The sequence below is a fragment of the Phaethon lepturus genome, unplaced genomic scaffold, assembly GCF_000687285.1.
Source record: "Phaethon lepturus isolate BGI_N335 unplaced genomic scaffold, ASM68728v1 scaffold14225, whole genome shotgun sequence".
Lineage (NCBI taxonomy): Eukaryota > Metazoa > Chordata > Aves > Phaethontiformes > Phaethontidae > Phaethon > Phaethon lepturus.
In genome coordinates this window covers 90113-112101 of record NW_010540089.1, presented here as the reverse complement: position 1 = coordinate 112101, position 21989 = coordinate 90113, and the positions used below count along the sequence as shown (strand labels likewise).

The 21989-nt window shown below is 42.5% G+C and overlaps 1 protein-coding gene across 1 annotated transcript; it reads left to right on the top strand.

Annotated features, from left to right (window-relative positions):
• The first annotated feature begins 875 nt into the window (after positions 1-875).
• LOC104620982 (cytosolic phospholipase A2 epsilon-like) lies at positions 876-21010 on the top strand. Its single transcript, XM_010287351.1, has 17 exons — positions 876-918; positions 1739-1875; positions 3138-3269; positions 7545-7608; positions 9286-9452; positions 9598-9690; positions 10052-10089; positions 11264-11399; positions 12812-12948; positions 14571-14793; positions 15460-15574; positions 16578-16715; positions 17196-17303; positions 17726-17917; positions 18467-18633; positions 19475-19655; positions 20772-21010. Exons 1-17 carry the CDS (start codon positions 891-893, stop codon positions 21008-21010), a joined length of 2295 nt encoding a protein of 764 aa, XP_010285653.1. The 5' UTR covers positions 876-890.
• Positions 21011-21989: the final 979 nt, after the last annotated feature.

Here is a 21989-nt window from a genome sequence, read left to right as displayed (position 1 = left end):
AAATTAAAAAAATAGGGCTGATTCTGCCTTATGTCATGTCAGATTTGCACCGAAATGCTAGAGCTGCCTTATAGGAAGCTGGACCTATGTGTGGAATGGAAGGGTGCTTACCCCAAGCCTCTGATTTCAGCCTTCCTCCTGCTGATGTAACTGAAGAGCTCTGGAGTCCCATACTGGGCTGTTCACTTCTAGAACCGTTGTCTCCCTCTTTTAGTCATTCATTTCCTTTGAAGGGTCAGGTATTTTGGTACGGTGAAGAATGTTATGACGTTATGTATCCCACAGCCAGACTGGCCAGTAGCAGTGATATCTTGACCAGGGCACTATAAAATGGAGGGTATCTGTCCGCTTCTGCAGTGATGTTAGGTGGCAGGTGGGCAGTGGTCCTCAACGGAGGAAGGAGGGCATCCCATGGTCCCCGAGCCGGCACCCCGGGAAGTGCTGTGCTGTAATCTGTTGCACTCAGCCTGAAATCTGAGGAGCAAACCCTGTAGTTTGAAGGTAGGTGGATTTTACAGGGACAATTATGTAATGACTTTTTTTGTGAAAGCTCTCTTGTGATATTTCTTCTACTTCCGGCATTAAAACTTAACCTCCGAAACCTAAATCTTTAGAAAACTTAATCTTAAACACAACTGGTTAGTAAACATAGCTGGAATCTGACGTTACATGGTGTCAAATCATGAGAAAGAATTTCTTCCCAGAAATTGTCTCAAATAATTAAACTGAAAATATATTCACTGCAGTAATGAGAGAATGGCCTTTGCTATGCTACAGGATAGGCTGTGTTAGTTATATTTGAGTTACTTGCTAATAATTGAGGTACTTTTCTCGTTGTTCTGCAGCCAGAAGTGCCTCAGTTGTCCTGGCTTACTGTAAAAATTATAAGCATGAGAAATCTTCGCAAAGCAGATTTGTGTAAGTATCGCTGATGGCATGTTTATAGGCTAGCGGGAAAATCACTGTCACCTGAATTTAATGCCCTTGTGCATCTGTTGCTTGGATTATGGTAACGTCCCAGGTTTTTTGGCTGAATAAGTTGTATCTGTTGTCATTTTTGTTTAGACTCAATTCAAATAATTTAGAAAATGGTTAACAATAGACGTGAAATAGGATAGAAATTCCATGTTGGGAAAGAAGTTATCCTTCCCTTCACTGGCTGCTCCATGATACTTCCCTTTCCCCTAACTCTTCAGTGCCTCTTTATCCACAGGTTGCCCGTTTCCTTTCTGAAAGTAGCACCTTTGTGAAAGATAGAGGAAAAATCAGTAGTTGTGTTGGGTGCTGCTGTGTTTGTGTCTTCATTGCTGTATCACTGTGGACAACTTGTGCATTACAATTAGAACCAGGTCAAAAAATCCCTGTAACTAAATTCTTAACTTTTTTTGAAGTGAAGTTTCAGGAAGTGAAGTCATATATGAATTTGCTTGGAGCCTGGCAAGCAAATAGAAGTGAAAAATCAGAAGAGCGGGAATACTTCAATATTGTTGAAATTGAGTATTTTGGCTTTTGTTATAAAATTGAATTAGTGGTTTAAAATTGACTTTTGTTTGGAATTGACATAAATGGAGATATAAAAGTTAAATAACTCTAAATCCAGAATGTTTTCCTTTGGGTCTAATGAACTACCTAGGACTCCTCAGCGGTTAATCCTTTTTCCCTGACTGGGCAAAATAAATAGTACAGCAGTATTTTTTTTTTTTAACAATTACGCATCTTTTTGTTTTTGTTAACACAGTGAGCCAAACCGATTGCTATGTCAAGCTGTGGCTGCCAACAGCTTCCTGTCGGGAAGCCAGGACAAGAACCGTATGCAACTGCAGAAACCCTGTCTGGAATGAAACTTTCCACTTCATGATACAACGTGAAGTAAAGGTAGGATCTGCGCCTGTGATGGTGAGCAGATGCTTTCTAAAGAGGACATCTCCACCTGCTGTGTGCAGAGCCTTTGTGAGAGCCTTGAGGCTCACATAGAGGCTTGAACTCAGTTGTGCTGAGGAATAGGATGGTAACGGAAAGATGCAGAAAGTGTCAGAGACAGCGTGAAAGATGCTGTTTCCTACCAGCAAGTAAATATGCAAACCTTGATATGGATTCTCTAGTGCCCTGATTGGTCTCTGTCATCTTCTAAGCATGAGAACCCCATGAATTGGATGGGAGATTTTAAAAAACTTTTTAGAGGATTAGTTGTATTTTCTTGTATGGGGTTGTGAAGGCGTTTTTGCTGTATGTTGCCATGAGCTTGTAACACCTGTTTTATACAGTAACAGTGGTGCCATTTGTAAATTATAAGAGGTACCGTAACTTAATGCTGTTTTTTAAAAATTTAAAAATGTCATTTAATACTAACCATTCCATTATTAAGCAGGCATATTTTCAAAAGCCTAATAGGCTACAAGAAAGCAAACTGGACGTCTGACAGACTTGTAACAGAGCCATGCCTATCCCATGTTTCGAATTGAGTACAAGCTCAGAGGGTTATGGATCATCTGGAATAAAGTTGAATGCTTCTTTCTGTCCCAGAGCAGCTGTAGAAAACTTAAAATGTTTGTAGAGTTACCAGAAATAGGTCAGCAGTCAGAGGGCAAGTGATACAAGGTCTAGACACAGGGTCAGCCTCCTATGGCTTGATAGCCCTGCATCTTCTCACATTGCTACGTGATTCCTGAGCCCTGAGGAATTGCAAGGGGAATCACTACGATTTAAATCTTACTAAAAGAGTTTGTTAATGTGCTTTACGTTCCATTTGTAAAGGGCTAAGGGTTTGCCCTCTATTATTACTTTCTGCTGATACGCCAAAATTTCTCAAGATAGTAATTTTGAGTCCACAAAGGATCTGATGAGCAGCATGTGTGTAATCTCTGCTCTGTCCAGTGCATATTGCCATCACGCACCACTTATGCTGCCTTTCTTTTGAGATCTTGTTCATTGCCAAATCTGATGATTTACCTCTTCTACGGTTAGTGCCTGACTTTGCAGTCTGAGCCACGGGGGCTGTGAACTGAATCCGTGCTGCCGCAGGAGTCTGTCCACATCTAACACCACCAGGGTTGCCTGCTGGCTCTTGCTAGACCTTGCCTTTGGGCTCAGTAGTCCCAGAACGTGGCATTTACATCCTTCTCTGCCTCTCTCCTCAGAACATCCTGGAGCTGACAGTCTGCGATGAGGATACTTTTACACCAGATGACCGGCTCTTGACTGTTCGCTTTGATGTAGCTAAAATCCAACCTGGAGGAAAAGTTCTCCTGAATTTTGAGCTGAATCCAGAGGTGAGAAATAAAAAGATGAGTAAAATTAAGTGGATAGATAAAATAATACTCTTGATCAGAATTTTGTCCCAAGTTACTACCTATATTAAACATTAGAGCAGTTGTCACACACAAGGACTCTGTTAAAATGACCATATTAAAGGACAAAGTTACATGTTCAGGGTTTAGGAGGGGTCAGAAACAGTCACCCCTCTGTTGTGATTGCAGTTAGATGCCAAATGGCTTTCCTATTCTGAATTTTTTTGAGATTTCAAAAATGTGTTTTGAAAAATACAGAGAGCGCTTTGACTCTTAGTCAAAAATGAAGAAGCTCATGGTTAGATATCTTGTTGCTGTTGTAGGAGACTGACAGAGCAGGGATGGGAACAAACCTGGCCCCTTTCTGGGCAGCTGCCCCGACCCTTTGGCCAGTAGCTCACTAGGGGTACCTTCTCTCAGCTTCACCAGGGGTTTTGTCCTGTGCTTTCACGCAATATGCTTGGTAAATGAATATATATTCTCATGAAAATCTTTCAGTTTTTTTTACTCCTGATGTACAACTACTTTTTTTTTTTTTTTTTTTTTAATTCTCAGCAAGTCTGTTTATGGTCTTTTGTTACAGGGTTACAATCTTCTTTTAGGGGAGCTGAGCCAGCCCAGAATGGGTAGGGCTTGATGAATGAGAATCTCCTCGGTATTTTGCTCTTTTTTTCTAGGCCAGTGTGTGACCTAGGAGTCTTATTTGGTGCACATGTCTCGAAGAATATTGTGTTTGGTTGTATTAGAGGGGATAAAGAATTTTTTATGAAATATTTGGTGGGTGAAGTTGCTGAGAGGACAGGTGGAGAAATCACACCCATCTTTTAAGCAAGCAGAATACGTACTCAGATTACTTTCTGCAAAACAGAACACCTTCTCTGCTTGGAGGCTGTGTAGTAACGAGACTTCAGGGTTTTTTTCACACTTCTGACAAGGGCTTGAGTTTACGGTTCCTAGGAATTGTGTGTGCTCTGTTTATTTCTAAACTGCTGTGTCAGACAGGCTGTCCGGAAAACACTCTTGCCTGATTTTTTTATTACTATTGCTTTGGAGAGTGTTTGTTAACTACTCTCCTAGAAAGCCAATCCTTACTAAGGATTTCAATATACCTGCTCCAGCTGGCTATGGCCTTCCTTAGAAAAAGACTCATGTGACTGAGATCATTTGAGGTGTTATTCAAGCCATGAGTTTGCTCTGAGGCATGTGCAGAGTTGGCTTAACCCATTGGCTTAGCAAGGTGGAAGTTGGGGAGATAAGACAAGGTGAGCGGTGTCTCAGGAACGTCTCGGTCAAGCCGTCCTTATTTGTATCACGACTCCTACTCAGGCACCCATGAGGCATCACATATTATGGTCTGTACATGGATTTTCAGGACACTTAGGGTTAATTTTTTTTTTTGTTTTTGTTAAAGTGACTTAGTAATGGAACGTGCTGGGCAACCTTAATAATAGGCAGTAATGCCACCTCTGCCCATAATGATTTCTTTCATCTACCACGGTATCGCAAAAGGAGGGCTGAGGAGGCTGGATGGATAATGTCAGATCATCAGGGTTGCTTCCTGCTGTGCCTCTTGCTCACTGTGTGGTCTAACAAGTCTTTCCATTGCTTTGCTCCAGGTTTTTCACCCGCAAAAATGTGAATGGGACTTAATAGAAATATAATTTGTGTGAGTGTCCATACAACAGCATAAGAATGATGGTAACATAAGGCTGGCACAATTAGGCAGATGTTACAAGCCAGTGTCTCCTGAACATTGTTTCTGCTGTTCTTTGGACAAAATTGGAACAGGCAATCAGTGAGTTTGGATGGTACAGACTGGTCACAATCTGATGCTTGATAAAGTCTCTCTTGCATCTCTGTAAGGTGACTGCTTTCTAAAATCTGTCCCTCAGCCTTCTGTTACAAACTGTTGCAGAACAACCTGCTGCTGGGTTATGTGCCATTGATCCAGCTCTCAGAGAAGCCACCTGAGATGTCTCAGTTACTGACATGAACGAGTAACTACAAAAGCACTCACTTTTCACCTTTACTGTAGTGATGCTTTTACCTTGGCAGCTACATTAGCAGACTTGGCATGGTTTTCACAGCTTCTTCACAAAGTTGATGTATGCTGTGCAGCCAAACGGAAGGAATATTTGGCAGTAAAGGCTAGTTCTTCAGAATATGAATGAAAGATGTTACAGTCACTTGTCAGAAAGAGATTTGTATCTTCCACTAATTAGTGTTTTCCTCCCTGTGGTTGGTATAGAAGATCTCTCTGATATATGTTTTTGTGTGGTATTTCCTGCATTGGCTGTGTCCCATACAGATTGATCCAGCAAATGGCTGAGTAAAGTAATACAGTTATTCAGTCCCTCTTATGTTGTTGATGTGTTACTCTTCCCTGTCACTGTTCCTTACTCTTACACTCTTCCCCCTTTTTCATCATCATTGGTCCTTGCGAACTTTTTCCCTCATTCCCCTTCACAGCTTCAGTCTTCCCTCTTCTCTCTCTTCTTCCGTTCACCCTGGAAATTTTCTTTTTTCCAAGTTGGTCTTCTCTCCCACCTTTTTTTTTTATATGTTTATAAAATTCTTTTGTTTTAACCCAGACATTCTCACCCCCTAGGTCCGTCTATTCTCAAGTATTGTCTCCTACATCATTCACCTCGGCATTGTTGTTATACCTCCCTTCCTCGGCATTGATTGACCCATGTCTCATCCTAACTAATAAATAAATAACGGGACCTTCACCCCCTATTCCATGACGCTTACTCTCCTCTTCCCCTCGGGGGGGACAGTCAGTTTGTAAACAGTAGAGTGGTGGAGAGACATGAAATGGAAGGGTGGCCAAAAAAGGCTCCATCCATTCACGTTATGATGCAGTGGGTGTAGGAACAGCAAAACCTTGCAAGGGAGGCTTGTACAAAATCATCAGAGCTCTATCAAAGGAAAAAGTTTATTCATTTATTTTCCTTAAATGAAAAATAAATCTTATTTTCAGAAACAAGAAGAACTAGAAGTGGAATTTCTGCTGGAAAACATGTGAGTAAAGTCTAAATGTTACAGAATTTGTCATCAGAAAACTTTTCATTTTAGAGAGAGTGGTAAGGCAGCATTGGGGAAGTGACTCCATGTACCGGTGCTCTGACATCCCATCTCGGCATCTTCCCCATGGTTGCTTTTCTCTCCTGAATCTAGTGAAATCCCTTCTTGAGTGACAGTCTCACTATTTATAGCTGAGGCTGTGTGTTTATTTTGTAATTCAGCTTAGGGAGAGATGATGCTTATCAGGGGAGGTAAGAAAGAAGAGGCGTCCCCAGGAGCTACGGGACTGTGACCCGGCAGCGAGCACGAGAAGGAGGTGAAAGAGAGAAGTGCTGATGGCACTTGGCAGCCAGAAAAACTGAGCTCAAAGAACTATTTGCATTTGAAAGATTATTGCTCATACACCCACTCTTAAATAACCCTTCTCCATTTTGCTTTTCAGTCCAGGTGTATCTGAGAACATCGTTACTAATGGCGTACTAGTGGTAACTCTTCTATTTTTTTATGCTTATGTTCTTATGGTAGGGCAGAACTGAAGGATGTAGTTGGAAGGACTATGCCTTTAGGCGTAGCCTTTACTCAGGTATGGTTGTAAAGTTTTGAACTTGGTCGTGCTTGTAGTGCATTCTGTGTGGGGAGAGGCTTGGACCAGCGCTCTGCCACAGTGCCAGTGAGCTGCTCACTGATGAAATCGCAGTAAACGAGGAAACTTGGGAAGGGAGTGAATCCAGTGTTACTGCAGAGCTTGTTACTGAATGTCTACCTTGGAGACGAAGGCTGTTTTCACACGATGTCCAAAGTACTGTACGATGCTCCTGTGCTGCTGCTTCCTCCTGTGCAGCACTCTCTTGGGAAGTTTCAGCTTCATCCCAAAGGTATTAAAGTACAGGCCCATCCGTCCAGTTGTTCTGCAGAGTTGTAGGTATCTTTCAGCTCACTGTTCTGCAGACAAAATTTAAAGCGTGGCCTAGACGGGGAGAAAAACTTCTTGTGTTAGCTGTTGGGGACTGAATGGTATTTAAATGTAATGGGATGGATCCCCAGCTCTCTTAGCTCCCTTGACCACAGTATTGCTTGCATGATTTATACAAGAAAATCAGCCTCTGCCATTTATTCATGTTCACAGGACATCATGGCCAAGCCTGGTGTTTCTAAAGGTCCCCTAGATATCCTCAGTGTGGATCCTGAACTGTTTCTGTAACCGATGATTTTATTGCTTATCTCTTCTAGTCTCGTGAAGTTTCCTGTTTGGAAGTACATGTGAATGAAACAAAAATGAAGAGCCCTTACACAAGTGAGGTTATTGATTTAAATCATTTGTCACTGCTTTTTGTGCTATGGGAGGTGCAGCTGATTCTAGTTAAATATTTGATCAGTTTTAGTCTCTCTTTGTATCAGGGCTGCTTGAGGTGTTTTCTGAATTAATTACTTGCTAACAGTGAGAAGCCTCTAGAGATAGCTTGACTGTTGTGGTGGGTTGACCCTGGCTGGACACCAGGTGCCCACCAAAACCGCTCTATCACTCCCCTCCTCAGCTGGACAGGGGAGAGAAAATGTAACAAAAAGCTTGTGGATTGAGATGAGGACAGGGAGAGATCATTCACCAATTAGCATCACGGACAAAACAGACTCGACTTGGGGAAATTACTTTAATTTATCACCAGTCAAAATCAGAGTAGGATAATGAGAACTAAACCCAAATCTTAAAACACCTTCCCCCCACCCCTCCCTCCTTCCCAGGCTCAACTTCACTCCTGATTTGCTCTACCTCCTCCCAGGTCCGAGTGGTGCAGGAGGATGGGGAATGGGGGTTGTGGTCAGTTCATCACACGGTGTCTCTGCCGCTCCTTCCTCCTCAGGGGGAGGACTCCTCACACCCTTCCCCTGCTCCAGTGTGGGGGCCCTCCCATGGGAGTCAACTCCTATATGAACTTCTCCAACGTGAGTCCTTCCCACGGGCTGCAGTTCTTCACGAACTGCTCCAGCTTGGGTCCCTCCCATGGGGTGCCATCCTTCAGGAACAGACTGCTCCAGCGTGGGTCCCCCACGGGGTCACAAGTCCTGCCAGCAAACCTGCTCCAGTGTGGGCTCCTCTCTCCACGGGTCCACAGGTCCTGCCAGTACCAGCTTTCCAAGGGGTAACAGCCTCCTTTGGGCATCCACCTGCTCTGGCATGGGGTCCCTCCACATGCTGCAGGGGGAGATCTGCTACACCGTGGTCCTCACCATGGGCTGCAGGGGAATCTCTGCTCTGGCACCTGGAGCACCTCTTCCTCCCTCTTCTTCACTCACTTTGGTGTCTGCACAGCTGTTCTTCTCACATATTCTCACTCCCCTCTCTGGCTGCAATTGCCGTGTGCCATTTCCACCCCGCCTCCTCCCCCTGCCTTCTTAACTGTGTTATCCCAGAGGTGCTACCACCATCACTGGTTGGCTTGGCCTTGGCCAGTGGTGGGTCCGTCTTGGAGCCGGCTGACATTGGGCTCTATCGGACATAGGGAAAGCTTCTAGCAGCTTCTCACAGAAGCCACCCCTGCAGCCCACCCGGCTACCAAAACCTTGCCACACAAACCCAACACAACAGTGGAGCTTAAGGGAAACTGTGGAGGTGGCTGGGAGACTCAAAAACATGACTGCGGTGTGATGAGAACGGAAGGTAAAAGCAGGGAGACACAACTCTCAGGAGTGGAAAGGCCACGGTGGAAACTCAGGGGGTGTGAATGCTGCTAGTGGCATCCACTGGTCTAACACACCCTCTCCGTCACTTGGCAGGGAAGAAGTTGCAATGCTGCACTGGCCTTTTGCTGCTTGTTCAGTCTGGCCCTTGTTCACCCTGATTATGGGGGAAGAAAAACATTGTGGCCCAAATGAATGTTGACTGCGCTGAGGCTGAAACTTTACTTGGTGCATTTTTATTTGTTATTTTTCAGGGCTAGATGCGGTTAACATTTCTCTGTGGTTTGATTCTTAGGGAGAGATTTCACGTTCACAATGAAAGGATCCTATGAAGAAATCCAGGATGTTTCCATAGGTCCTCGCTGCAGACGAGGAAGCAGAGAAACCACCATGTTCCACTATGTCAAGCACAGTCAACCCAGACTGCACATGACGCTGCCGAAGGAGCGTTTTTTCTGTAGTGTATGTTTTGCTTGTGGATGGTGATAACAGCTAAAGTAACTTTGGGGAAGAAGCATGATGAATTGGCCCTTCTCTGGTAGATTTGTACCTGTGGGCTGTCAATAATTTTCTCCTTATAACATTTTTTTTCCCCACTTTAATTCAGCATGGCTCAGCTAGGAGGGAAATGGATGTAAGTAGTCCCCTGGCTGTGCCTCTCCATTCTCTGGACTTGGGAAAGGAAGCGACAGTGATGAGAGTGAGTAGCTTTTGACAGCATTTGGAATTATTTCAACAAGTGTAAGCTGTGTCTATGTGATAGCTGGTCTGTTATTAATTTTGTTAAGAATGTACTACCTGAATTATAGGTATACTTAGCTCTGCATGCACTTGAAAGGATAACTATTATCCAGGGAAAAAGTAGCATATCGAGAATTGGTTATTGCTTTAGAAGTATTTTAAAAGCAGGATCCTAGTGATTGTGTGCAGAAGGCCTGAGAAGAGACCAAAGGTTTATCATTAGACTATATATCTGAATAATTGCTAACACTTTAACAGTTGCTTTTGCAAACTTTCCAAGTCTATTTAAAATTTATGGTGTTTTCATTCTTGATTCTCAGGGCAAATCTTATGAGGTGTCTGTGAAGGAAGAAGATGGGTAAATCTTTTATTTGTTTTGAATGATTACTTAGGCCGTCTCCTATCCTTTCATAGTATCATCTTTAAATGAAAGGAAGCTACAGCTTAAACTAGCTCATTTCAAAACCAGGAATAAAGATTGTAATTAGTTAAAGAAGACTAAAATATAGGGAGGAGGTTAATAAAATGATGCATACTTCTCAATTGGTTGGTAAGAGTTCAGCATAGAATAGGTGGTAGGTTTTCATGGGGTATAACCAGTCACAATGTTTTTCCTAATGTTGATGCTTTCCTAATTTTGATACTTAAGAGTCCATCTGTCTTGTAACCTTTATCTATAATACACACATACACACGCTTATGTGTAACACGTTTCTAACACTGTTATGCATTTACCAGTCCTCTGCAAGTCGTTTTTCAATGAAACAAATGGACAGTAATTAATTTGACTGGCTTGCAGTGATTTTTCCGAAGGGCAACATTACCCCCTACTGACTTACTAGCCGCATTGCAAGCCCTAATTGCAAACATGGTGAATCAGAGCTTTTTACTGAATGTTAATTATGAGTCACAGAAGGGACAAAATAACCTTTTGGCTGAAAAAACCCTGAAAGAGTAGCCCTGTGAAAACAGAAGTTATAGAATTAATGATGCACATGACGTTCATAATCACGTACAGATAGGAAGGGATATACTTAAGAGACGTCTTCTGGTTCAAGTATTTACAGCATGAGTTCTTAGTAGAGATAAGCCTAACACGGTATTAGGGTCATCTTGCCTAAAGTGTGTTAAGTTTAAGTAACTGCTTAGGCCCCCTCTGCTCTTCAGGAAACACATACGCAGCAAGAGAATGTGAAGAGGTGTCCAAATTTCAGAGCTCAATGTGAAACAGCTTGTGAAACAGTTATGATACCCATTTTTCATCAGCAATGAATTTGACTCATTTAACTTCCTCATGACTGCGTGAAATAGTTCAGGACATGATTCTGGTCTAATATCTCTACAGGAAGGCAGAAATACAGGCCTGTGATATCCATATACCCGCTTTCGTTTCCATAAGGGAACATTCATGTGCATGGAAGTAGTCTTTCTTTAAACTGGTTTATTTCGTTGCTTGTTTTCCTTGATGTCTCAGGCAGTAGCTCTAGAAATGGTTTACAGGTAACGTGTCCCGTTCTGTTCTTATGCTCTAGTTGCAAGAATTTAGATTTGCGGCTGGGGTTTGATCTATGTGCAGCGGAGCAGGATTTCATCTGTAAAAGGAAGAAGGTGGTTGCTGCTGCTCTGAAAAATGTTCTTCATCTAGATGAAGACCTGCAGGAGGATGAGGTATGTGGGACAGCATCTTGGGAACTTAGAAATATTCTGTCCCACTTTGAACAAAGTGGATGTGACATACTTGTATGACTACCCGTATAGCTCTCTTCCACAACTTCTAGACTAAAATGTCTAGGCCAGATTGTCACTTGCACCTAAGACCATATCCAAGAATTTTTGGCACAGAGAGTGAAAGACAACTGTCAGGAGGTCAGTTATAGCTCCTTTATTCTCTGCCAGCCTCTATGCTCACTCAGGGACACCCAAAGAACATATATGATGAGATCAATGTATGTATAACCAAGCTTGGTGAAATTTGGTTGCTTGGACTGAGACAATTTCTCAGCATTTTGGCACCTCTCCCCTCCTCTGCTGCTACACAAGGCTCACAGAGGAAGACTGTGACTCTCCCTTGGCACACTGGTACAGCAGCATCTGTCTTGTGTGTTTTTCAGTGTGTTACCTCTTGTTTTCTCTTCTCCTGGGGATCCCTGGACTCAGAGGGAGCTGCTCTGTTACTGGAGGACAGTAATCGGTTTTGGGGCTGTGATGCTTGGAGCAAGAGTCAGGGAGATACTCTTCTGCAGCTGGGAGAGTGTGCCCGTGTGGGATTTCCTCCGCTGCCCTGTTTGGCTCCCAGCACACCCATTCCTTGATGCTGTGTGCGTTTGTCAACTAAGTTGAAGTGCTCATGAACTTAAGTAACAAGTAGAATAGAGCTTGTTATTATTAAATGAGGACAAAGGGTTACTGAGTCGTATTAATTAAAAAACAAAAAACCAACCCCCCCAAATCGATAGTAAAATACGATGAAGACAAGATTAAAGGTAATGGCAAGATATGTTCCTAAAAACTGAATAAATATGTTGTCTCAGTTTTCGTTAAGTGCTACCTATGGGGCAAAGGGAGGATGGCTCAGGATCCCTGAGGAAAGTAAGACCTAATTAAATACAGCATTGATGTCAGGGAAGGGGGAGGTAATCTGAGTAACAAAGAGGATGTTAAAATAAATCTATAAAGCTTGGCACCATCTGCCTGGGGAACAGCAAGTGTTGTATATAAACTTAGAGGAAGAAAAAATTATGCAGGCAGCTCTTGCTCTGCTCCCCTGACCTCAGTTATACTCGGGATTTTAAAATGTGTTTTGAGGGAAAGACATCTGAAAATGGATTATGCCATAAAAGAGCCATGCTTACAGCTTCTGACTTACCAAACATCACCGATCGGGAAGATGCTTTCAGCATATGCTAAGTCCCACCAAAGTATACATAACTCAAACACACACCTACGTGCTTGCCCTGAAAGAGGGTCAATTGAATCCAAATCTACCTGAATTAGGGTGTTGCTGTTACTTTTTCTGCATGCCCATCACTTCTCTATTTCCTCTGGTGATGAACAACTCTGTGCCTTTGTGTGTTGAGCAGGTGCCAGTGGTGGCAATCATGACCACAGCAGGGGGAGTGCGGTCCATGACGGCTATGTTTGGCAGTCTTGTGGCTCTCCAGGAGTTAGGTGTTTTGGACTGTGTCTCATACATCAGTGGTTTATCTGCCACAACATGGTAAGGAGAATTGGGCTTGTGCTTGCTGTCTGTGTTAGAAGAGCGATAATCTGGTGAAGCATATTGCCTTGTTGATTAATTTTACTCAGCATGATGCTGGGACCTGGCTTCCTTGTGGTGCTCACCTATTTCATGGGACCTCTCAGTGCTGTAGCCTTTATTTCTTCTAGCTACAAGAAACAAATTGAGTGAGAGCTACTGTATTTCTGTAATCGCACTGAAGAGTTTACAGAAACGAAGAGAAAAGAACACAAGCCAGGATGGTTTACCTGTATCTCCCTGCAGTTCAGTGCAGGTGACAAACCCACCCACACCGTTCTGTGGCTTGGATACGTGCCTTTCTGCCATGCCATACGTTACGAGTTCTCCGGGGGGCCAGACTCATTTCTGTCATAAACTTGGTGCCTGCTGCAGAGAAAGGGTTAGAAACGTGGTTATTTTTTGATGAAAATTCTGTATGACTCCGCTCCATTTCTCATTTCCCAGGCACCTGGCAGAAAAGATTCCTATGTTAAGGTGGGGGTAGAGGTGTCTTGGTGTTTCACTTCGGTTGAAAGGTGGTTGTCTGTGGCTACCAACAAGGGACTGAATAGGGCCTGGTAGGCCAAAAATCTTGGGATTTTTCTTGGGAATGTAAGAAACGGGGATTGCTTCCTGAGGGAGAAGTAAACTTTTTGATTGCCAGTGCAGACAAATCGGATGTTAATGATGAGTTAGAGAAGATGCTGCAGTTGTGCAAGAGAAGCAATGCAGCTGGTGTCCTGGGGACTTGAATTTCTAAAAGGGTGCAGACCCGATCCCTGAGCATACTTGAGAGCAATAAGGACATGAAAGTAGGGAAATAGTTTTCCCTTTCTTTGTGTATCTCTTGGGTTATCCAGTTGCATGTAACACTTCAGAAATCCTCTTGTAATATTTGTCTGGCTCAACCCTTACGTGTCTCTGAAAAGCAGAATTTAAAAGAAAAGCTGTGAGAAACACGGAGTGCCAGGCACACAATGTTGACCGCCTTTGCGTGACTAGCAGGGGTTTAGGGTGGGGTTTTTTGTTTTTGTTTTTTGGCCTCTGGTGGGCTGCTCTAAAAAGATGCATGAGACAGAAGTAGAACAAGTGGGGTGGGGATGAGAAGGATGGCTGGAATCTGCCTGAACTCTGGGAACTGAAGTGTCAAGCAGACCGGCCCTGTGCGTGCCGGGGTCGGAGGTGACCTGCCTGTTGCGCGCCCAAGGAGGGGATCTCTCGCGCTTGTGCGGGGCGATGTTTGCTGCTAAAGCCCTGCTTAACGTTTGACACGGCATCTGCAGCAGCTGAGGGAACCGGCCGCAGGCAGGAGCTGCGGCTTGAACCTGGACGATCAAAGGGTAATTCTAGTAAAAGCTTGTGTTATGGTACGGGTGTTGCTTTATTACTCTTTTGATTCTGAGAAGAAACAAGCTAGGATGATTTTGAGCGTATTCCTGCAGCAAAAATACCGTATAGTCTAAATTCTGCCTGTGCTCTTCCGGGGTAAAAGTTGGCGTGTGAGTGCCTCGTGTGCCCTGAAGCAAAACGCTTCTCTGTGGTATAAGTCCATGAACTGTCATGTACCCGGTGATGAACCACAGTATGTTTCTTTCTACCAGGACCATGGCAAAGTTATACGAAGATGCAAATTGGTCACAGAAGGATCTCAGAGGGCCAGTTGATGATATCAGGAAACATGTGATCAAGAGCAAGCTGCACTGCTTCTCATTGGATCATATGAAATACTATGAAAAGGAGCTTTGTGAAAGAAAGCAAGAGGGGCACAAGCTGTCCTTTACAGATTTATGGGGACTCTTCATTGATAGTATGATACATCATCAGGTATTATACATCCGTCCCTTATTCCAGAAGATTTCTAACTTGTCATATCTAAAGTTCTGGATTCAATTATAGGAAAGGCTCTCAAAAGTTCTGAGAGGTCTTTCTCTGGCTTTTTAGAAGAAAAATAACACAGTAAGCCTAAAACATAAGCATCTAGGGGGAAACGTCTGAGCATGTAAAAAGTCAAGGTGTTAACGAAACTGGTTTTCCATCTTTAATTTCAGGTCAGATGAGCATTCTAGTAACATACAGAGGAAAGGTGGCTCTGACAGAGCTAAGTTCAGGCATAGCAATATATAGCCATACCAGCAAACAAACCTGTATTGAATGAAATGGGCCCTGGTTGACCTTTATCTGCAGCACCTCCAAGGTAGCTAAATATCTTTATCTTTCCTTAAAGGAAGTCACATCCTAGTGACTGTGCAGACAAGTTTCTGACATTTTCGCTCTATCTCCCATTCCAAAATTCCCAGAAGCATCAGGGAGAATGCTTTGGTGAAGGTTGATGACAGATAACACATGAACTTCAGGTCAAAGAACTGAAGTATGCAGAACAAAATCTGCTGAGGTTTAGGACATTTTTCATTGATAGTCCATGCTCAGATACGGTATTAAGTCTGTGCATCATGTTCATCTTTTACAATGACTTATGTTCTTTATAAACAGGGAAGTACTCACAAACTCTCTGATCAGCAACTGGCCATAAATCAGGGGCAGAATCCGCTGCCCATATACCTGTCCCTCAATGTCAAGGATAAATTTAGCACTCTGGATTTTAAAGGTAATCATTATTATATGTACTTCTATAAATCTAAGGAGTTTCTTTTTAATGCTGTGTGAATGCCAAAAGCTTTTACTGTAAGTCCAAGCTAATAGATCTTCTAAATAATTTTTTTCCCCCGTTTTCACAGTTGAGTTCTGACTTGGAGGAAAAATATGCATCTTAATACTATGGTAGGGAGGTACCTGTGCAAAGACATTGTCCTGTGAGCGGCCGAGGTGCCTTTTGCTGGTGGCCTTGAGAGCCACCACTGCTGCTCTTTCTCTCTCATCCCCACCTACTCCTCTCCACCTCTTTCAGCTACTGGGGTTCCTGCCCAGGCAGCAGAAGTCCAAGAGAGATGTGAAGAGCTGGGGGAGGAGGCCAAGGAAGGGAGGAGAAGAAACGATGTGGAGGGGTTGGGGTGAGAGTGGGAGGCAGCTCCCAGCAGCCAGAGAGGGATCTGAGGAGGGGCAGCGCTCTGTGCCTGATCTGTGATGCTAATCACTATTTCCACTGCATCTTCTGGCCCAAACAAAGCAGGAGGTCCTGCAACTGAACCTGGATCATCTGCTTCTAGGCACAACCCGCAGTCCCAGTGTGTTCATCCAAGGCCTGAGTGGGTTTTGTTCGGAGTTTCACAAGGCAGTGATTGTCAGAGTCTAAGAATAAATGGCAGTTGGTGTCAGAAGGACTCAGAAGGACTAAAAACACAACATTTTGCGAAGGGCCTTAGAAATCGGTGGGTTTTCAGCCCCTATTTTTTCTTCCTAATACAGAAATGGACCTGAACCCCAAGCTGAATGGATTTTCACAGTGTTAGTGGAGGGGAATTTAGCTTTTGCATTCACCAATCTAACATGCAGTACGTTGAAGGGCACTTTTTTCAAACCATGGTGGTTTGAACTGTCACCAACGTGCTGAAGCTACAGGCCTTGTTCTTCCAGCTTTCGATTCTCTAAGCTGTTATTTTCACATGTGTTTGGGTGGCTACAATAAGTCCTTCTTGATGCCTTATTTGCAGAGTGGGTGGAGTTCACACCTTATGAGGTGGGTTTCCTGAAATACGGGGCCTTTGTTCGTTCAGAGGACTTTGGTAGTGAGTTCTTCATGGGTCACCTGATGAAGAAGATCCCAGAGTCCCGCATCTGCTTCTTGGAAGGTGATTTTATTATCTCAGAAAAACAACCACATAGTTGGCTACACAGACTTGGCATCTAATAATTACTGGTCTGCAAGTAGCAATACTAGTAAACCAGATAATGTATCTGATGCAATTTAAATCTCAAATAAACCATAAAAAGAGGAAACTAATTCTTCAGACAAATGCACTTAATTTGCTGAACTTCTTAGGTTAGACAAAAACAGAAAACACACATTAGAACTGAACTTCTGAAGTATTTAAAATCACAGTCTGACTTTTATAAACAGCGAAGATTCTAAAATAGCCTAGTCGTAAGACAGACGTTATGCGGAATGGCATGGCATTTGATATTCATACTAAAATTCATAATATTTAATAGCTAAACCAGTGCTAATTTAAACAACCACAGAGACTGAATCCAAGTAGGTTGCCATAGCTGTGCTCTAAAAATTCAAGGTAGTATTAAGTATGGCTTTTTTTTTTCCTTAAACTTCCAAGGCACATGGAGTAATATATTCTCCCAGAATTTTATGGATGCTGTCTACCTCTCGGGTTATTCAGAGGACTTCTGGCACAGATGGACCCGAGGCACTGAGCATGACATCGGTTAGTTATTTGGATTACTTTTCATTTGCATCTGCATTGTCTTCACACCTCTCTGAAATGTGAAACCTGACCTTTGGTAAAGGGTTTGGTTTTGTGTCCTGTTTCTGGGTTAGGGGACACCAAGCCTTTGAGAATGAAGGAGAAACAGGAGAGAAACAGTTGTGCTGGGAAACAGGAAAAAAAACATTGTGCTGCTCACAGTGCAACATCCCTGGGGAGTTTTGCTAGTCACAAGGTTACCACGAGCCCTTGGGAGAGGGAGAGGCCAGATGGGGAACAACAAAGTGCCTAGAACAGTCTGCATGGTGGTGCAGGCACTCCATCACAGTTGGGGCTGTGGTTGTTTGGCTTTGTTATTATCAGCATCAGAGTAACACTCTAAACAAATGCAGACATATACCCTCTTCTCATTCTTCCTACAGAGGAACGTCCTGCTTTGCCCAAGAATCCTCACGAGCAGACAACTTGCTTGTCCATTCCCAAAGGTTGCCTTTCCAACACTCTTCGAGAAATGATGACCGGACGGCCAGTGGTTTCAACTTACCATAATTTCCTCAAGGGCTTGCAGCTACATAACAAGTATTTAGAGAATGAGAGCTTTTGCATGTGGAAAGGTAATAGTGAATTTGTTTAGATGCATCTTTGAAGGTGATTTGAGTGCTGATACTTGCTGAGGACAAATATTTGATAAGTTTTAGCGTAAAGGCAAATTTTGATTAATATTATTTGACTAATATGTCTGTGGAATTGGTCTTGCTGAGCCCCAGGTGATTTACTGCTGGTCTTGTTTCTGTCTTGGAGAAGCCACAGCAGGCTTGCTTGAATTCTGTTCTTCCTAAGAAAAGCTGCAAGAGAGTGGCTTACAGCTTCCACTGAAGCTAAATAGCCACAAATGTATACCAGTTGAAACAGCAGCTTAGTAGTATAAAAAGCATCACTTTGGATGAAGCTGAGTCTCAGAACTGCTCCCTCTAACTGATCTCAGACTTGAGCTATAGATGCTAAAATTGTGTCAAAGACAAATATTTAACTGTGGGCTTTGTGCTGAAGACTAATGTAAGTGTGGTCGGTCTTTTCTTTTTTTCCTTATTATGCTGATTTGAAAAAAAAAATGGACTTGCTCCTGCAGTAATTAATTGATAATATAAGTTCTTGACTTTCAGACACAGTGCTGGATTCTTCTCCCAACCAGCTGAATGAAATGGGTGACTACCTCAAACTGGTAGATACAGCTTTCTTCATCAACACCAGCTGCCCGCCCATTCTGAGGCCAGAGAGGAAAGTGGATGTCATTTTGCATTTAAATTACAGCGGGGGATCACAGACTCTGGTGATGTTTTGAAGTAGTGATACTTTATCTGTATGAGTCCAGCAGCTGAATTACCGCATTTCTCTCCTTTTCAGAAAATTGTCTGGTTTTTATTAACTTAAATGATCATATCAGTGATACTGATCAACACTGTGACCGTAATGTTGCTGTGTTTGTCAGGGCTATTTTCAGTAGCTTTCTGGGACACACACAGAGACACAGGCACATAGAAGATTAGGTATTCTGTATGTCCGTGCAGATTTGTCATTGTGGTACCAAGTTCCTCAACAGTTATTTAACTAACTTTTACGATGTAATTAATCAATACATAATTTTTCTATTTTTGAATGAAAATTTGGAGTTTTTCTTTTAGTTTTGACTCTTGCTGTTTGCATAAGTTTCAGTCAGATTTTTGTTTTGCTGTGTTTGAAGAAACATTGAGGGGCATATATGGTTGAAATTAATGTAATTTATTTGTAGGAGGACATGAAGACATTGGTTGTTAGGTACACTGAATGCAAACAGTCAAGAACTTGTGATATGAGATACCACATGTAACCAAAATTTCCTGATCCAAATCCTCTACTGTGCCCACTAAATCACACAAATTATCTGAATTTTATATACATTTCAGAAAACAGTATTCTTGCTTTAAAAATACACAGTGTTAGCAAATCAACCACATTTCTATTACCCAGCATATATTAAAATCAAGAGGGTATGCTTGTTCCAGTGCACAGTTAGACTTATTTGTAAACACATAAGTCAATCACAGATTGCCTAGTGCAGCAAAATATCAATTATGGGGCTTGGTAACCTTATTTCAACCTCTGTGTTGCAACTCTCCTCTTTGTTGAACCAGCCACTGGACCTGTTCTCAGAGTACTGTTTGGAGCGTGGGATCCCATTCCCCAGCATAGACCTGAGCCAGGAAGACCGGGAACACCTGAAGGAGTGCTATGTGTTTGAGGACAGCTTAGAGGCACCAGTCGTGGCCTATTTCCCACTGGTGTGTGATACCTTCCGAAAATATAAGGCACCGGGTAAGTTAATGGCATCGATTAATCATTTTTTGAGGTTGTCACATACAGCTTATCCATTGAATTTGTTCCTCTTCTAAAACAAGAGACTCGCAGGCTTCTCAGTTGGCTAAGTTATCGTATCCCCAGTTCTGTCGTGACAGATATAGTGTTGGCCAGCTAATCGGGAATTGAACGGAAGAGTTTCAAAACTAAAAGCATGAATAGCTCTAGCCTGCAGCAAACGCCCTTATCTGGCACCTGGGACAGTTTGTGTTCCTTTGATAATAACGGACAGGAGGCAGCTACTAAGTTATATCCACTGGTAGCTAACGCTGTCGCTTAACAGTCTTGTAATGAGCTACTATGTTTACTTTGGTAACAAAGCTAGAATCCTCTCATTAATTTATTTACGTGAAAAAAAATTGAGAATAGAAAGTGCTGAAAACATATAATGAAGCAAAGGATTTGCCAGGGTAACAAGCTTCTTTGATATCTGTCATTTTTGAGGAGTTGCCAGATTATTTTCTTTGGTTCAGCAATAAAATAAATAATGATTTTTCTGTTACACCCGAAAAATCTACTCGGCAAATTCACTTTCAGTTTACAAATACTTTTGCATGCATCAACTCCAATTTTCTTGTTGCTTATCTAGTATGATCCAGGAAACTTTCCTCAAAAACTGAACAAAAATCCATGTATCAGCTTATTGGGAAAGAGCTCATGTAGTTCATCTTACTTGTCCTGCTGCATGTGCTTAAAATCTCAGCCACCTGAGAGGAAGAATTCTCAGTCCAGGAGCTTCCTGGTGCCATTTTCTAACAGTTGGTAGATAAGAACCTGTCATGTCAGTGCCCAATGGCAAAGTTAAAAATACAAAATTCCAAATCTGCAAAAGTGAAATATTCTAATGGAAAACTTTAAAGAGGAAAGCATTTTGCATGGAAAAGTTGTTCTGCTAATCAGTTCTGGGTCAGCTGTGATTGCAGTCAAGTGGTGAATTTTATTAGTGCAGCAGGCGTGGTATCTATACAGTAATTAAATCTTGAACCATTTTTCTTGTGGCTGTTACTGTGTATTTTGCATTGCCTGGTAGGACTCTTCCACCTCAGTAACATTGCTGTGTTGAACTTCCTTCAGATGTGGAGCGCAGTCCCGCAGAGATGGAGCAGGGAAGAGTAGATGTGTCCAACTCTATTGCTCCCTATGGCACTGGTCTGCTTACATACACTGAAGAGAATTTCAACAAGTTGTTGAACCTGTGCAGCTACAACATCCTGAATAATAAACATTTAATTCTTCAGGCTTTGCGAACTGCAGTGGAACGAAAGAAGCGATTTAAAAACTGTTCATCATCTCAGTCGTCTAAACTCTTTTAAAGTATACTTTGATGAATCTCACTGGAGAGAGAGATACAAATGTTTTGTTAATGGACTAATGCAGGGAACATGAATCCATACAGAATGAACTTCCATGTTAGCTTGTTAAAAAAGAAAATTATGTATTTTATTCAGTACTGTGTGTTAGGACTAATGCTGGTTCTGGCATTAAGGTCATTGGCATATCATGATTACTTTTGAAAATTCTCTTCACTGTTTCAGGGGATAGAAAGGCAGTTGTAGATCTAGAAGGTCTTATTGGATATACAGCCATATAAGAATGAGATTTCAACCTCACAGAAGTGTGTGCCAGATTTGGATGCAAATCTTGGTGGTATGCGGTCTTTGAACCAGAGACCAAAGCAGAGATCAAGCAAAGCCTTGCCTTGTTCACACATCTCTGCTTGTGACAGTAAGGGGTAAAGCAGATACCAAAAACGTTTGCACCAGGAAAAGGAAGGCTGATAATTGAAGAATGGAACTACACATGATGTCTTCTATTTTCTCAGTATCCGTCTGTTAGGCAGAAGTCTGACCTTCAGTGGATTTACCTGCTTGGCTGTCATTGCACTGAGTCTACATTTTTGATGGACTACCCCAGAGTTAACATATAACAGCCTGATTTTTCTGCCAACTGTCTGATAAAAATCATCTGACTGCATCCATTTTTGCAGAACTTCTTCCTGAACTATTGTGTACCAAGTAGATTTTGAAGCTGAAGATAGCAGTTAAGGTTTCAAATCCTACACTTAGCGGGTTTGGAAAAACAGTTTTAACAGCCTAGCCTTTGGCCGTAACCATGTCTTAATTTATTAATCTGATGTGAGCTCACAGATGTTCATGATGGCAACAGAATTTACAATACCAACTCCTTTGATTTCTGTAACGTTATGACGGTCAGTGTGTAGCTGCAACTACAGTTTTATTCCCAGTGTCATCCAAAGCACAGACAGGGGAGTGTTGCCGAGATTTTCATACT